General features: G+C 39.8%; 1 protein-coding gene across 1 annotated transcript in view; it reads left to right on the top strand.

The window, feature by feature from the left end:
- CPXM2 (carboxypeptidase X, M14 family member 2) overlaps positions 1-10,318 on the top strand; it is a 130,541-nt gene extending 120,223 nt beyond the window's left edge. Inside the window, exons 13-14 of the mRNA XM_087725942.1 lie at positions 3,506-3,605; positions 9,302-10,318. Of these exons, the coding sequence (XP_087582068.1) occupies positions 3,506-3,605; positions 9,302-9,573 (372 nt within the window). The 3' untranslated portion in view covers positions 9,574-10,318. The remainder of the gene's footprint in view (positions 1-3,505; positions 3,606-9,301) is intronic.
- The last annotated feature ends 2,957 nt before the right edge of the window (positions 10,319-13,275 follow it).

Genomic DNA, 13,275 nt, shown 5'->3' with positions numbered 1-13,275 from the left:
ACATTGCATGCCATGGCAACTAAGAATCTCAATCATCGCTTTTTTGATTTGCTTTTTTTTTTAAGTTCACACCTTCCCTGATGGCTGCATAAGCCATGACAAAATGAAGTCTTTTCTGAACTGAGTCATCCTGTTGATTACGTGGATATCCATGTAGTTTTCTTGGCAGTGATAGGATGTGATTCGCTCTTATGTGCCCCTGTTATTTTTTTCCTTTAGTTTCCAATCTAGCTTGCAGACAGACCTCCATGATCTCCCATCTAAATGTTGTTGTTTTTTATTAATTTTTATTTTAAACACATAAGCACATCAACAGAAACAAACACAAGACTTAAAAACAACATAGGAACAATAAGTTCCATCGTATATCATACAGCAGTTCCGAATCGGTTTCTTTGCAGTTAGTGTTTTCCCTATTATACATTTCTATCTTTCGTTCATAATCTCCTTGTTCGTTATCCATTTTTATGTACAATTCTTTATTTATTTATACTTAGCTACTTATGATCAAGTATTATTTACCTATATTGTGCTTTATATTTTTACTGTCATTTATTCTCTTACATACAGTTATAGGTATACATTCACATAGTTATTCTTTTTCTTTGCCATTCTTATATTATTATTATTCCATTTAATAAGGTATAGTTTGGAATGTATTAATTACCATCCTTCGCACCTGCTATGACACCACCTTATTTTCTCTTTCTTTTCTTTTCTCCCTCCCTTCCTTCTCTACTTCCTTCCTTCCTCCTCTCCATCCCCTTCTTCCTTCCCTTACCTCTCCCCTACTCCTACCCTCTTTCTTCTCCTTCCTACCTTCTCTCCTTCTCTTTCTTTCTCTTCCACCCTCCTCTTCTTCTTTTTCTCTCCCTTCCACCCACCTCTCCTTACCTCTTTCTTCTTCCCCTACCTCTCCTCCACACTTCTTCTTCCTCTCCTACTATCTCTCCTTCTCTTTCTCTCTCTTCCACCCTCCACTCCTTTCCATTCCTTTCGTCCCTCCATTCTCTACTTCCTTCCTCCCCTCCTTTCCTTCTTTCTTCCCTTCCTTTCTTTTTCTATTGTTATAGGCGTCTCTTTCATATCCCAGTTTATGTTTTCTTAGGGATGGTATTTCCACAAACCCATTTTTGTTTCATATCATTTCCTTTTTTCTCTAGCAGTCTACAGTCTATATGCCAGCTATCGTCCTGATTTGATTTCACCAATCATGACCCCCTTCTAAGTGTGAACTAGGTATAAACTAGTTTAAACTGAATGATTGAATCTATAAGGTCCTGCCAGTGAATTGTAATAAACAATGGTCTTAAAGTTTAGAGACTAAATGTGAGAAAGAAAAGAGGTTGTTTATCTTAACCACAACTTGTTCTTTGCTGCTCGCTTGTTCCTCATGATATGTCCTCATATCATTCAAACTCTTATTAATAATAGAACGACCTGCATTATATTATGTTTGGAACATAATAGAGATTTTGGAGAGCTACCCATGTCCTTGTTTGTTTGGTGATGCTTTCCCAGAGAAATGTTAAATATACTCAGTTTGTATTGGCATGAATGAAAAAATTTAGCCTTCAAAAGTAGTATCAAATTATTTTCTTCCCCGGTTTCATCAACCCACCCCCAAAATGAAGCTATTTTAGTTCAGACAAAAAAAAACAAATTTTCTATAAGTAAGCCTAACTCGTATCTTGAAGTGGGTTTAATAGCTTCTTATATCTCTGGCCTTGGCAATATTTTTAAGATGATGTTTCAAAGCTTTTACAGAATATACAAACAATAATTTATCTGCTTATCTCTATGTATATTTAAATCATTATTTTATAGTTCAATCTTTCATAATAAGTTTAACTAGGGAGGAAACTCAGGATCAAGTTCTATTAACTCAGTAACAAGTTATTTAATTGCAAATCATTACAGCAGATCAGTAAATGTGAGGTTTAATGACTTACATTATAACGCTATTATGTTCCAAACATAATATAATGCAGGTCGTTCTATTATTAATAAGAGTTTGAATGATCTATTCAATAGGACTATGCAAATTCACAGATCAAGGCCACAAAATCTTTGACACAATGAATCAAATAATGTTACTTTCAAGCATCTTCCATCCTTTTGAAGTGTTTCCCAAATTCCATGTTGCTTCTTAATCCTGAGCTTGTTATAGACTGCCCTCAAACTACTTGAACTGAACAGACGTTTTTGGTATTATTTATTTATTTATTCATTCATTCATTCATTCATTCATTCATTCATTCATTCATTTATTTATTTATTTATTTATTATTGCAGTATTATTCTGGTTGGTCGCACAGCTGTCCAAATGTTTAGATTGGATCTGACAGTTTTGCTCACCGATTGGCTCCTTTCCAAGAACGTAGAATGGCAAATGGTTAATCTTTGATGCCGTTATTCTTATTGGGCCCTCTGGGCCCTGTTCTTTTCATGGCAAGACTAAAAAAAAACATTTGCTATTGCATTGTTGTAGGAAAAAACAGGACACGCAAGCCAGCTCTTCAGGGAAGGAATAGTTTATTTGCGCAGGTTCATAGCAAAGAATAATTGGCCTGAACCTTGAATGAAATTCAGGAACTTCCTTATATATAGGAAGCTGAACTTCCTTTCAGCTAAAGCCGTTTGTTAGTTTTGGAAACACCCCTCAAGATTTGCCCTTGAGTTACAGCAATATTATGTCTACAGGAAGTTATAATACATAGTCAGCCAACGGTCAACCATAGCATCCATTTCGAGGAACTTAAATGTGTCTTCCAGACAGATTTACAGTCAAGCCAGCAGATAGATTAAAATAGAGACTTTGCTTGAGCAGTTTTGATGTGCAGGCTTCCTAACAGCAAACCTTTGCAATTTCAATATATGAACAGTTAAAGCTTAATATCATGAAACCCTAGTTTGGTTCAGGCTTGAGGCCTATCTTTGTTCAGCCTGCCACCTCAGCATTCTTAATATTTGGAGACAGGGTATGACTGTCCCAAGGTCATCCAAGTGGCCGAAGACAAGGCTATAACCCTCAGTATCCTGGTTTCTCGCCTGGTGCCTTAATTGCTACATTAGACCGCTTCTCTTTTAATATTTCAGGGGTCCCATTAAAATCAAGACAAGATGGATTTGCAAGGATTGAATATGTGACCTTGATGGAAACTGTGAAGTACATACATCCCATTCTCACAAACCCTCAGCATCATTACCTCTGTTTTTCTACATATGTCCTCTCTTTTTCTATTCATCCATAGTTACGTTCTCTGCCAATAGGCAGAGGACGTCACAATGTATATTAACTAATATGTACTATGTATATTAACATAAATATGTATATTTACATATGTTACTTTGTATCTCAGCTGCAACAGAACACTATTTTTTTGCCCAGGTCGGAAATACTTTAGCAGGGGGCTGGACCAAATGACTTATGTGGTGATCTGAATATATTTTTATAACACTAATATATACTGATCCTTATTTGTCCCTATCATTTTACCAACAGGTGCATCGTGGAATTAAAGGCATAGTCAGGGATCAGCACGGGAAGGGAATTCCAAATGCCATTATTTCCATAGAAGGGGTGAATCATGATGTCTGCACAGGTAAATACACATCTTTGTTATAAAAAGAAAATGAAAAAAGGACAACTAAAACAGCCAACACTGATTTATACGGTTCACCGTATAAAGCATGCCCGACTAAACCGCGGTGAAAAAGCCGTGAGTTCTAAAGGGTGTCGACGAATGAGTGCTGAAGCATGGCGACAACAGCGCGGTGACAGAAGCACACTGTAAACCTAACCCTAACCCTAACCCTAAATCTAACCCTAAACCTAACCCTTACCTTAACTTAAATCACGCTTCTGTCGCCGTGCTGTTGTCGCCACGTTAATGACATCGCGTTGATGACGTCGCGGTTTTAGCGCCACGGTTTTGTCGGCGCGCTTTTGTCATGCGCACACTTGTCAGGTCACGGATTTATACAGACCAGTTTTACTAAGGGATCATTTAACTGATTGAGTCCAAGGCAGTATAACAGACAGTAGCCTAAATGTTTGAACATCAAGCATGCACAAACCTGTGAAGTTAAGTATCCCTATCCTTGCCAGCCCAACAAGGTAGATCAGTCTGTTAAAGGAATGCCATATTGGTCAGGACAACTTTTATAGCAACAATTATAGCAACAGACTCTTGAAAATCTCCTTCCTCGCTTCATCTTCATATCAGATAGGAGAGGCTTGTCAGAGATGTTTTCTCACTTTTTTGGGGGGCCCAGACTCAAGTCCCTCTTATCCAGCAGTGGGATTCACTTACCTTCCTTATCAATTCACTTACCTTCCTTATCAATTCACAAATGTGAGTGCGCACAGCGCCATACTGAGCCGAGATGGTGCAGTGGTTAGAGTGCAGTACTGCAGGCCACTTCAGCTGACTGCTAACTGCAGTTCGGCGGTTCAAATCTCACCGGCTCAAAGGTTGACTCAGCCTTCCATCCTTCCGAGGTGGGTAAAATGAGCACCCGGATTGTTGTTGGGGGCAATATGCTGACTCTGTAAACCGCTTAGAGAGGGCTGAAAGCCCTATGAAGCGGTATATAAGTCAAACTGCTATTGCTATTGCTATCTTCTGTGTATGCACACTGCATCCAGCGCATGCACATCATGTTCTGTGCATGTGCATAAGGTTGTGCATTACATTGGGGGGGGGTAGGAGGAGCCTCCCGCAGCCGCCGCTATGGGTTCGTCTGAACCAGAGAGAACCGGCTGAATACCACCTCTGCTCTTATCTAATCATTGCCTTGATAGCAGATCTTCATCCTACACTCAAGGCATTTCCCTATGCTCTCTACTGTATATAGAGAAATAAAATATAATTACCTAATATACTTTTGCAATTTCTTTGCAATAGTCCATGCTATTGTACTCAAAAAATAAACAAGCATAGTGGTATATGTGGCACAGGGGTGGGTTTCTCGCCCCGTTCCAACTGGTTCGGTTGGAACGAGGCCGGCGGCGTCCTCGTACACGCATGCGGCGCGCGCGTGCACACACGCAGTTCACGCGCATGCGTACTAGCGTCTGCGCGATGCTCCAGCTGCTCCTGGAGGATCGCGCAGGCGCTGTATGCGTTCTGCGCATGCGTGGAAGCGCAGAATTCGTAAAAACCGGGTAAGGAGCGGGCACGGGTGTGCGGGCGCGCGCGGGCGGGGGGGGGGCTTCGCCATTCCCGGAAGTTACTTACTTCTGGGTTCGGCGACCAACCGGATCGCAGGGACCGGTGCGAACCGGTCGAAACCCACCCCTGATGTGGCAAAATTAATGACTGTATCCACTGTTCCATTTGTCTCTGATTTCTTGAAGAATAATATCCCCTTATGGAAATTCACTATACATGTCATACTGAATATTACAGAGAATTACGTCTTTAATATACACAATACTGCTTCTTTTTATACAGCAAAAATCACGATAGGTAAATGTTGCATATGGAATCTATTTTTAATTTCACTGTTAAAGTAACACAATCTTCAGAAAAATATGTATATATGCCCCATTTGTATTATTATTACACACACGTTAACCCTCCATAGTACCCAGATCCAAGGTAGACATTTGATTTGCATCAATATATATTCTTGCATATATTGTTTGTATCATTAGCCAATCATACTTATTAGACTAGAATTTAGCTGCCCATCATGAAATTGCTTAGTATAATATTTCAGACGCAGTTTTCAAAAAAAATGAAGTGTCTCGGTTTTCATTTTAAAACATTTGCGTCTTCTGAAAACTTAGTAATTCACCTCATTATAGTGGTCCATCAACTGACTTTTTTCAGGAAATAGAACGAGAAAGACCACAACTCTCATTTTCTCTCGCACACATAGTTTGCAGATGAAATGTCAGGTTAGTTTTTCTGGTATTGGAAAACTAGGAGCAGGATATTCTCGGTATAATTTATCATCACTTTATATTAGCTCAATTATGCCATTGGGTTATTACTGCGAAGATAAATTAAAGGAAACCAACCCCATGTAAGATGTTAGAGAACAGGCAGGATAAATATTCATCAAGACAAAAAACAGGATCGTAGCTTGTCCTTAGCAATTGATATCAAGGTCAGCAACTGCTTTGTTTTAGTGCCTAGGATATCATCTATATATAATTTGTCATCCCAAAACCTCTAGTCCAACTGATGATTCCACTGGGAACTGCAAAGATAATCAAATTATATTGCTTCTGCCCAAAATGACATTTCTCCCTAGCAGGGATGGGTTTCAACCGGTCCGCGGTGGTCCGCACTGAACGGTTGGTCGGTGAACCCGGAAGTAAGTAACTTCCGGGAACACCGAAGGGCCCACCCGCCCACCTGCGCTCCTTACTGAAGGCTTCTGCGCTTCCACGCAGGCACATGGCACATACAGTGCCTGCACGATTCTCCACGAGCAGCTGGAGCATCGCGCAGGTGCTAAGACGCATGCGTGAACTGTGCACGTGCATGAGGACGCCGCCGGCCCCGTTCCAACCGGTGAGCAACCCACCACTGCTCCCTAGATAACTTGCCCCAGATGACTTACTGTGGACAACCTGCAAAACATCTTCCAGTGAGAAACTTCGATGTGGCATAACTCAAGAGAAAGACAACAGGGACTAGTGACTCCATGTTCTGGCTCTAACCAGCCTCGAGGGCTTCTAACCTGGGAAGGTTGAGACCTAAAGCAAGACAAGCCCCACTGCAATTCACTTGTCCCCCTCTTGAGTTATCCCACATTTAATTGTCCTATGGTGAGTTAGGTGGGGAGCGTTGACTGTGGAGAGATAGATGGGGTGAGTTGGCCAGGGTGAATCAGCCATGGCGATTTGTCATAGACCTGCTTCTGACTATCATCTGGGTTGGTTTTTATTTCACATGGGTGTCTTATCTTCCCTTTCCTTCATGAAGAACAGACAAAAATGAAGCAGGCAAATATGCCGCATGTGTCATTTTGTCATTGATTTAGGATTTTTCTAGAGCAGGAGTCCCCAACTCCAATCCCTGGTTTAAAAAAGAAGAGTGATCTTTAAGTCTGCCTTACTATCTAGATCAGTGTTTCTCAACCTTGGCCATTGAAGATGTCTGGACTTCAACTCCCAGAATTCCCCAGCCAGGGGAATTCTGGGAGTTGAAGTCCAGACATCTTCAAGTAGCCAAGGTTGAGAAACACTGATCTAGATATTGACTTCCTACCATTGAAATTGAAATATCTTTGGTAGTAAAGGGTAGACAACAGTTTTAACATTAGGAATTTAATTATATATTTCTGTTTAGCTCAGTCTAGGCTCAGATTAGTTTAGCAAGAAGAAACACAAGGAAAAAACCCATCATATTGCAATGTGGAGACCAATGCCCCAGATCCTTCACACTGTCAGATAGATAGATTATTATAAAGGCATCCAAATCCCACTGTTCCTCGTGGCATACAAAATGGTTTCTAAAAGCCTCTCATATATTCCCACTAGTTGCAGAATGGAGAATATGAAACATATAGTTTAATAAAGTTAATTCAATATATATGATCGGGCTGCACACTAAAAGGTTGGTGAAATATTTCCAGGATTAAAAGCAACCCAGCCTGAGAAATAATTAATTCCTATACCAATCCTTAGTAGTAATCCTAGAGAGATCATCAAATATTTAAGCAAAAGTAAGCATGTATGTATGTAAGTATGTATGTATGTATGTATGTAAACCCACACTGATGATGAGGCATGACCAGAATCCAGACCGCAACTGCACCATTAGCCACTTTAAACCCCTCCAATCCTTACATGAAGCACAAACCCCCAACCAATCAGAACACACCTCCACCCAATCAGAACACAGCCAAGCTCCCACCCAATCAGCTCAAACCCCCACTGGCAGTTAAAAGGAAGAAACAGCTAAGATCTCACATTGCTCCTGGAAGCACAAAGCCGAGCAAACAATCCTGAAGATGACGAATGAGACTTCACATCACAAGAGACCATCCAGACAAAAAGCCATTATTTTTACTGATGCCTTTGTTACATTTGTGTTGATAAATAAATAAAGGGAGACTAGTATAGATCTATTTCAAGCTATTTAGCTCTCATCAGCTAGCCATACCCTTACTGGGATTCGAACCTGGGCTGTATTACATATTAGGCAGTTATATTAGCCACTAGGCCACAGGCTCTCCTCCTTTATCAGCTAAGCCAGGGAAATAGGTATGTATTGTGTCACAACCCCTGGTAACAAAGGCAACAGTAAAAATAATGGCTTTCTGTCTGGATGGTCTCTTGTGATGAGCCGATAGACAGAGAAAGGAAGCAGTATGCTTCCTTCCATATTTGGGCATACCAGGGGTTGTGTCACAATACATACCTTTTTCCCTGGCTTAGCTGATAAAGGAGGAGAGTCTGTGGCCTAGTGGCTAATACAACTGCCTAATATGTAATACAGCCCAGGTTCGAATCCCAGTAAGGGTATGGCTAGCTGATGAGAGCTAAATAGCTTGAAATAGATCTAGACTAGTCTCCCTTTATCTATCTATCTATCTATCTATCTATCTATCTATCTATCTATCTATCTATCTATCTATCTCTCTCTCTCTCTCTCTCTCTCTCTATCTCTATCTCTATCTCTATCTCTATCTCTATCTCTATCTCTATCTCTATCTCTATCTATCTATCTATCTATCTATCTCTATCTATCTCTATCTCTATCTCTATCTCTATCATCTCTATCTCTATCTCTATCTATCTCTATCTCTATCTCTATCTCTATCTATATATATTAGATTTTTTTACAACCCCCGGTATGCCCAAATATGGGAGGAAGATCACTACTTCCATTCTCTGTCCTTCGGCTCGTCACAAGAGACCATCCAGGCAGAAACCCAATATTTTTTACTGTTGCCTTTTTGTTACATTTTGTTGTATTTGTGCTAAATCTAATAGATACCTTTCACCCTGGCTTCACTGATAACGGATAAGAGCCTGTGGCCTAATGGCTAAGATCTCTGCCTAGTATGTAATATAGCCCAGGTTCAAATCCCAGTAAGGGTATGGCTAGCTGATAAGAGCTAAATAGCTTGAAATAGATCTATACTAGTCTCCCTTTATTTATTTATCAGCACAAATACAAATATATATACAAATATATATATATTTGTGTGTGTGTGTGTGTGTTTGTGTGTGTGTGTGTGTGTGTGTGTCTGTCTGTCTGTCTGTCTATATAAACAGGATGGTACTGAAGGCAAATGTATTTCAATATTTTATTCTTCTTTGATTCCTCATCAGCAAACAATGGAGATTATTGGCGGCTTCTAAATCCAGGAGAATATGTGGTCAGCGTTAAAGCCGAGGGCTACACTACATCCATGAAAAATTGTGCCGTAGGATATGACATGGGTGCTACCCAGTGTGACTTCACAATCAGCAAAACCAATTTGGCCCGAATCAAAGAGATCATGGAGAAATTTGGAAAGCAACCAAGGAGCCTCTCACTTCGAAGACTCAGACAGCGAGCGAGGCAGAGACGCCAGCAATATAGACTGCTTTCCGCAATGTAACAAAATATTGCTATCAAAATGCTTTTCATTCATGTTGCTGTTAAGAATTGTATCTTGAAGAATATTTTTGCCTTCACAGTTCAGTGTTTAGATTTGTGAATTCTTGTGAAATTATTGGAATTAAGAAGCTCTCCTCTAGAAAGATACTACAAAGTGATGAGTATAGGCCTAGTATCTCTAATCCAAATGGAAAATATATATCACCAAGACCTGGTAAACAATCCAGGCTAATAAACTAATGGATAAATGGTTTATTGTGATGTTTTTTGTGATGTCTTTGTCTAGTTTTCCCCCTTTTCCTTGTCAATTGTGAGCCGCCCAGAGTCCTTCGGGAGTGGGCGGCATATAAGACAAATAAAATCAAAATCAAATCAATCAAAAAAAATTTTTTTTAAAGCTATTATGCAATGATTGTCTAACTTGTTATATTCTTATGAAGATTAAAACTACGTTCAATTTACATTCAATTGCAAAAAAATTGAAATAACCGGAAGTAGGATAATGATAGTGGGGGTGCAACATGCTTGATTTATATTATTAATTAGGTCTGTTACTTTACTAATCTACTTCTGATTGTGCACTAAATGTTTTGAATTATTACAGTTTATTTAAGTAAAGCAGTGAGTAACAATCACTGTGTATTTCCCAGTTCGTTGTTGGAATGTTTTTTGTGCTGCAATTACCCATTTTGTCTTTCAGTAAATGAAACTTTTGTAATTGGCTAAATCCAGTATAGCAGTCATTTTGTAAATACTGTTTGCAAATATGTAGCAGCCATACTATGGAAGGGAAAAAAATATTCTTCAGATCTGCTAGCATCTTTATCATTTAACATGTTGTTTCCTATATATAAACCCATTGTGGTCAGTTTGTTAACCAGTAATAGCTTTCCAGGATTTAAGGCTGGGAACTTTTTCATCATCTACTGTTTTCGTATCTTTTTAATTGAAGATTTCAGCTATTGAGCCAGTCTTTTTTCTAGGTGCTCCATTAAAATACTGGTGACACTTTCATGCGGTATATATAGCTAAGTGTTGGAAGAAAAAAATGATGCCTTTCTATTCTGAGGAGGAACCTACCACATTCATGTTTTAAACATAGCTAGCAGTAGACTGGAGTTGGCTTGATCAAATGAGATGATTATCATTTGAAAACTCTAACATCAAAGAGAGATTCTTTTATGAAAATGAACTAGTGTAGGTTCTACTATAGAGAATTTCAAATCATCTGACAAAAACGGTATACTAAATTATACATTCAGCCATAATATGCATGAGGTGATTTATGCACATAGGTGTACTGTTTTGGTTATCAGAGTCAAGAATGCAATACTATATGAGAAGGAAAAAGTTAATTACCACTGTAATATACAATAGTTGAGTTAAGACCCACGATAGTGCAATGGTTAGAATGCAGTACTGCAGGCTACATCTGCTGCAGTGGTGGGTTTCAAAAATTGTTCGAACCTACACTGTGGGTGTGGCCTCTTTTGTGGGAGTGGCTAGCCACCCATGTGACCAGATGGGAGTGGCTTGCCACCCATGTGACCAGATGGGAGTGGCTTGCCACCCATGTGACCAGATGGGAGTGGCTTGCCACCCATGTGACCGGGTGGGAGTGGCTTGCCACCCATGTGACCGGATGGGAGTGGCTTGCTGCCCATGTGACCGGTTATGAAGATGCCAACGACACTTGTCAGAACCACCTTAAATTACCTCACACACAGCACTGGCATGCATAAGAATAGGATGTCAACTTGTTTTTTAAAAGGCATCTTTGGTTTGCGTTAAAACAACTTCAACACACACAATGTCCTGATTGCACCACAAACGCAGTAGTCATCCTTACCTTTCACAGAGGCACTGAGTTTTATAAATAGGAGCATGATAGTGTAGAATAATCATATCCAGTGGTGGGTTTCAAAAAATTTTGGAACCTCTTCTGTAGGTGTGGCCTGCTTTCCGGGTCCACTGGTGGAACCTCTTCTAACCGGTTTGGTAGATTTGATGAACCGATTCCACCTCTGATCTGCTGACTGCTGGCTACCTGCAATTCGCAATTTGGCAGACTGAATCTCACCAGGCTCAAGGTTGACTCAGCCTTCCATCCTTCTGAGGTGGGCAAAATGAGAACTCAGCTTGGTGTTGCTGCAATATCCACAAGAAAAAAGATTGGTTACAGAATCATAGCTGTCAATCTTTTGGAGATATTGCTAACAAGTTTTGGAACATTATATTTACTCACGTACTTATTAGCTTTTCACCCACGTAAACTAGGGAGTGACCCTAACAGTTTGAGAACATGTATTTTCTTAACAGGGATGTTATTATCCACTATTAATGTCAGTACTATTTTTTTTAATATATTGTAAAAAGTGATGTTTATTGCTGGTCTATGACCATAATAAAGATATATTCTATTCTAGGACTCAGATTGTTGGGGGCAATAGGTGACTCTGTAAACCACTTAGACAAGGCTGTAAAGCACTGTAAAGTGGTATATAAGTCTAAGTGCTATTGCTATTATTAAAAATATTAATATTACTTCATGTGATTGTAGCATTCCTCACTCTTTGATTCAGTTGTTCACAACACCATAGTTCAATATTTAAATCAGTTTTTCCTCCATAATTAATATTTATGGTTTTAAAAAGCAAGAGAAAATATAAAAAAAACCTTGGCCAGCTTATTAAGAAATATCAACTACCACTTTTCAGCAAGGAAGTGATAGATAAGTGTTCTGACCAACCCCTTCTCCATCCAGGAACGAAAGCCAAAACTCACATAACTAAAAAGGTTTATTTTAATCAGTCCAGACTCTCGTTGGCTGCAAGCCACAATAAACAAAGAGATAAGCACTCTGGCAGCAAGTCCTACAAAGCTTGGCAGCAATGCAAACAAACTCTGGCAGCAATCCAGCCTGCCAAGTTTGTTTCTCTTAATCGTTAACGTTGACTTCTGCAAAAGGGCGTGGCACAAGCAATCTCTTTTATAATCAGGAGAGGATCTTAATAAGCATCAACTGAGCGTAATCATCTCCTATAATTACGCAGTTGTTCCTGCCGCCAAGTAGCCCTTCGACGGCGTGCATCCCGAAACAACTCACAAGTGTTTTCCTGATCACTCCCTCTGATCCAAGGCTCCAGTGCCACCTGGTGGCCAACCAGTCTCTCCTCGCCCTGCTCGGAGTCGGCAGGGTCCTCCACCTCCTCCAGGGCTGACTCATAAGACCCCTCGCTGTCAGAGTCTGGTGGCAGCTCCAACGGCACCTGCTGGGCCACAACAGATAAGTAAGTCTAGTTTTGACACAAAATACTTTCTACAGCATACAGCACACCCTTATTGATTCCAGCACTGGTTAGTGCATCTTATTTCCCTTCATTGGCCTACCAGTCTCTGCCTGTAACATTCCCACAGTTTATATTATGATAATGTATGGGCCCTAAAAAGACAGACAGATAACAGTTGGACAGAGATAGGGCAGATATGAATTTATGCATAAATGCTTTCACATACAGTGTCTGCTTTATGGAATTTCTAGATAGGAAACTACTTAAAATAGGCCCATTCAATATATTTAAAATAGTAACCAAATCCTTGGCTGAATCATTGTAAACAAACATTCTTGGCATCATATAATTTCTTGTATTCAAATATCTTTGCAAAAGGTTAGAATGTAGAATTAAATTGCTTTCTTTTCCTT

The sequence above is a fragment of the Thamnophis sirtalis genome, unplaced genomic scaffold, assembly GCF_051295495.1.
Source record: "Thamnophis sirtalis isolate CommonGarterSnake01/CBP01778 unplaced genomic scaffold, rThaSir2_p1.2 scaffold_11, whole genome shotgun sequence".
In the NCBI taxonomy this organism is placed as follows: Eukaryota; Metazoa; Chordata; class Lepidosauria; order Squamata; family Natricidae; genus Thamnophis; species Thamnophis sirtalis.
This window is presented reverse-complemented; position numbering and strand designations above follow the sequence as displayed.